Source organism: Corapipo altera, unplaced genomic scaffold (genome assembly GCF_003945725.1).
Source record: "Corapipo altera isolate COAL_440 unplaced genomic scaffold, ASM394572v1 60308, whole genome shotgun sequence".
Lineage (NCBI taxonomy): Eukaryota > Metazoa > Chordata > Aves > Passeriformes > Pipridae > Corapipo > Corapipo altera.
Genome location: NW_020887031.1, coordinates 125 through 4,689, shown reverse-complemented (window position 1 = coordinate 4,689; position 4,565 = coordinate 125). Strand labels below are relative to the sequence as shown.

Sequence of the window (4,565 nt, the reverse complement as noted above, 5' to 3'; positions counted from 1 at the left end):
GGGACACCTCGGGGACACCGTGAGCACCTCCCCGGAGCAGCCGTACCTGGGGACACCCTGGGGACATTGGGGACACCCTGGGGACACATTGGGGACACCCTGGGGACACTCTGGGGATGTTGGGGACACCCTGGGGACACCCAGGGGACACTCTGGGGACGTTTGGGGACGGGGGTCACTCACTGCTCGGACGCCAGGATCATCTTGGCCAACATGGGCTCCACGGGCAGCTCGGCCATGCGGCGCCCGAGCTGGGACAGGGGACACCAGTCACCTCCAGTGACACCAGTGACACCTCCAGTGACACCAGTGACACCTCCCAGTGACCCCCCCAGTGCTCTCAGTGCCCCTCCCAGTTTGTCCCAGTGCCCCCAGTACCGTGGTGAGCTCTCCCAGGTGGTTCAGAGCCCCCATCTCAGTGTCCCCCAGACCCTCCCAGAGCCCCCCAACCCCCTCCCAGTGCCCCCCAGTGCCTCCCTCTCCATCCCCACTGCCCCCCACTCCATCCCAGTGCCTCCCAGTCCGTCCCAGTGCCCCTCCCAGTGCTCCCAGTGCCCCCAGTACCGTGGTGAGCTCTCCCAGGTGGTTGAGGGCCCCCAGGGCATAGAGCTGCTCCAGGGCCAGCACCAGGGTCTCGTGGGGAGGGGGGTCCAGGAAGTCGAAGTGAATCAGGTCGTTGATCCCTGGGGGGCACCGGGGGCGTCACCGGGACCGCCCCGAGACCACCAGGACCAGCCTGGGACCACCAGAACCACCCTGAGTCCACCCCAGGACCACCAGGACCACCTTGGGACCACCCTGGGACCACCCCCGGGGCCACCCCAGGGACCTCAATGCCCCCTGACCCCCCGGGATGCCTCCAGACCTCTTTAACGCCCCCCCAGACCCCTTTTTCCCCCTCCCCCGTTGCCCCCACCGAGGCTCTTGAGCAGCAGCACGAGGGACCCCAGGTCGCAGCGCTGGATTTCGGGCACCGGCGTCTCCTCCAGCTCGTGCTGGAAGGCCCAGGCCGTGTAGAGACGGAAACACTTCCCGGGGGCCACCCGGCCCGCACGGCCTGCACGCTGGTTGGCCGAGGCCTGGGGACACAGGAATGTCACCTGTCACCCTCCGGGGACACAGGAATGTCACCTGTCACCTGTGATTGTCACCTGTGACTGTCACCTGTGATTGTCACCTGTCACCCACCCGGCCCGCAAGCCCTGCCCGCTGGTTGGCTGAGGCCTGGGGACACAGGAATGTCACCTGTGATTGTCACCTGTGACTGTCACCTGTGATTGTCACCTGTCACCCACCCAGCCTGCACGGCCTGCCCGCTGGTTGGCTGAGGCCTGGGGACACAGGAGTGTCACCTGTGATTGTCACCTGTCAGGTTGGCCAAGGCCTGGGGACACCGGAGGGCCCCTGTCACCCACGTGTCCCCACCCTGGAGCAGGGGGTCACCACGAGGGACTCCATGAGGTGACGGGGTGGCTGTAGGTGATGGGGGGTGGCAGTAGGGTGACAGTGGGTGACACTGAGGTGACACAGGTGACAGCAGGTGACACAGGTGTCCTCACCCTGGAGCAGGGGGTCACCACGAGGGACTCCATGCCGGTCCTGGCGCTGTAGCTCTTCTGCTTGCAGAAGCCGGGGTCGAGCACGTAGACGATGCCGTCGATCGTCACCGACGTCTCCGCGATGTTCGTGGCCACCACCACCTGGGGGAGGGGCCTATCAGGCTCCGCCCACCCCGGGACACGCCCATGGCCTCACCCCAATAAGCCTCACCCCCTCGGGCCACACCCTGTTAAGCCCCACCCTTTTAGACCACACCTCTCGCCCACTGCCCCTTAAGCTCCACCCCTTTAAGCCACACCCCTTTAGACCTCACCCTGTTAAGCCCCACCCATCTAGGCCCCACCCTCTTAAGCTCCACCCCTGCAATGTTCATGGCCGCCATCACCTGGGGGAGGGGCCTCTCAGGCTCCGCCCCTCCAGGACACACTCATGACCACACCCTAATAAGCCCCACCCCTTTAGACCCACTTATGAGGCCCCACCCCTGTAAACCCCACCCTATTAAGCTCCACCCCCTTAGACTCCACCCTAATAAACCCCACCCATTTAAGCCTGGCCCTGTTAAGCCCAACCCCTCAAACCCCACCCATCCCTCAAACCCCACCAATCCCTTAAACCCCACCCCCTAAACCCCATCCCTTAAACCCCACCCACCCCTTAAACCCCACCCATCCCCTAAACCCCTCCTCCCCCAAGCCCCGCCCCCTCCCTTGGCCCCGCCCCCGGTGTTAAAGGGCCCGCGCACCTTCCTGGCGCCCGGGGGGGTGGGCTGGAAGATCTTGGCCTGCAGGTCTGAGGGCAGGTTGGCGTAGATGGGCAGCACCAGCAGCTCGGGCAGGCGCGAGCCCAGGCGGCGGCAGCGCTCCTGCAGCAGCTCCACGCACGCCTCGATCTCCTCCTGGCCACCCAGGGGACATTTGGGGACGTTTGGGGACGTTTGGGGACATTTGGGGATGTCACAGGGACATGAGAGGCATTGGGGGAGAAAGAGGGGAGAGGAGGGGACACGGCGGGACAGGGACGGCCTGGGGGGACCTGGGGTCATCTGGGGGGGATTGGGGACATCTGGGGGGTCATGGGGATGCCAGGAGGGACCTGGGGACAGCCGGGGACCAGGCCACCAGGTAGTCGGCCGGGGGGGCCTGTGGGGACACGGGGGGCGTTTGGGGACACCGGGGGACACCGGGGGACAGCAGCACCCCCACGGCTCCCCGGGCATCCTCCTGTGACCCCCCTGTGCCCCAGTGCCACCTCCTTCCCAGCGTGTCCCACCCCCATGTTCCTGGGTGCCCCCAAATGTCCTCTCTGTCCCCCAGTGTCCCCAGTAATGTCACCTTGGTGTAGTAGATGTCCCCAATGTCCCCAGGTGTCCCCAATGTCCCCCCCAATGTCACCTTGATGTAGTAGATGTCCCCAATGTCCCCAGTGTCCCCAGTGTCCCCAGTGTCCCCCCAATGTCACCTTGGTGTAGTAGATGTCCCCAATGTCCCCAATGTCCCCAATGTCCCCCCAATGTCACCTTGGTGTAGTAGATGTCCCCAGTGTCCCCAGTGTCCCCAGGTGTCCCTGCTGTCCCCAGTGTCCCCCCAATGTCACCTTGGTGTAGTAGATGTCGACGGGGAAGCGCCGCCCCGGGATGCGGAACACGGGCGCGTTGTCGAAGAAGGCCGAGAACCTCTGGGTGTCCAGCGTGGCCGAGGCCACCAGGACCTTGAGCTGGGGCCGGAATCGGGCGATGTCCTTGATGAGCCCGAACAGCACGTCCGTGTGCAGCGTCCGCTCGTGGGCCTCGTCCACCATGATCACGCTGGGGCACCGCGGGGGACAGGGGGGTCACCACGGGGATGGGGGGGTCACCACGGGGATGGGGGGGTCACCACAGGGACAAGGGAGTGGCCACAGGGACGAGGGAGTGGCCATAAGGACAAGGGAGTGACCATGGGGACAAGGGAGTGACCATGGGGACAGGGGACAGGGCACAGGGATGTGGGGACAGGGACATCAAAGTGACCCCAATGAGCCCAAGGACAGGGCTTACAGCACTGTCCCCATGTCCCCCCAGTGTCCCCCAGGTGTCCCCAGTGTCCCCAGTGTCACCTGTAGGAGGCCAGGTCTGGCTCGGTGAGGAACTCCCTCAGTAACATCCCGTCCGTCATGTACTTGAGCACCGTCCTGTCCGAGGTGCAGTCCTCGAACCTGATGCTGTACCCAACCTTGGGGACAGGGGACACGGTCACTGTCACCCCCCCGGGCTCACCTGACACCCCCCTGGGCTCACCCAGCCCCCCCAGAGTCCCCAGTGTCCCCCAACGGCCCTCGGGACAAGGACGAGTCCCCAAAGGTCCTTTGGGGCCCCCAGGGTGGGGACATTGTCCTTGGGGTCCCCCAGGGTGGGGAAGTGTCCCCAAGGGTCCCTTGGGGTCCCCCAGGACAAGGAAGTGTCCCCAAGGGTCCCCCAAGGTCCCCAGGGTGAGGAGGTGTCCCCAAGATCCCCCAGGACATGTCCCCAAAGGTCCCCAAGGTGTCCCAGGACACGGACGTGTCCTCGAGCTCCCCCAGGACAAGGAAGTGTCCCCGTGTCCCCCCGTGCCCCCCCAGTGCCCCCCCCAGCCCCGGGGTGTCCCCGCTGTCACCTCGTTGCCCAGCTTTGTCCCCATCTCCACGGCCACCCTGGCGGCCACGCTCATGGCGGCCACGCGGCGCGGTTGGGTCACCCCGATCTTCAGCCCCTGCCTCGTGTACCCCTGGGGGGCAAAAGGGGGGTCAGGACCCCCAGTGACCCCCCAGAGCCAAATCAGCCCCCCCAGATCCCAACGAGCCCTTCTAGATCCCAACCAGCCCCCCCCAAAAATGGAACAGACCCCTAAAAACAGAACTGACCCCAAATTATGGAACTGACCCCCCAAAACTGACCCAGCCCCTGCCCCATGTACCCCTGGGGAAAAAGGGGGGGTCAAGACTCCCAACTGACCCCCAGACCCACAATCACACCCCCCAAACCACCC

At 65.4% G+C, this 4,565-nt stretch overlaps 1 protein-coding gene across 1 annotated transcript in view; it reads right to left on the bottom strand.

Moving 5' to 3' along the window:
• Positions 1-4,304, bottom strand: part of LOC113941436 (pre-mRNA-splicing factor ATP-dependent RNA helicase DHX16-like) — a gene marked incomplete at both ends in the record, with an annotated part of 4,502 nt that extends 198 nt beyond the window's left edge. Inside the window, 9 exons of the mRNA XM_027632588.1 lie at positions 184-251; positions 565-683; positions 917-1,079; positions 1,560-1,700; positions 2,306-2,487; positions 2,651-2,702; positions 3,157-3,367; positions 3,658-3,773; positions 4,194-4,304. Of these exons, the coding sequence (XP_027488389.1) occupies positions 184-251; positions 565-683; positions 917-1,079; positions 1,560-1,700; positions 2,306-2,487; positions 2,651-2,702; positions 3,157-3,367; positions 3,658-3,773; positions 4,194-4,304 (1,163 nt within the window). The remainder of the gene's footprint in view (positions 1-183; positions 252-564; positions 684-916; positions 1,080-1,559; positions 1,701-2,305; positions 2,488-2,650; positions 2,703-3,156; positions 3,368-3,657; positions 3,774-4,193) is intronic.
• Positions 4,305-4,565: the final 261 nt, after the last annotated feature.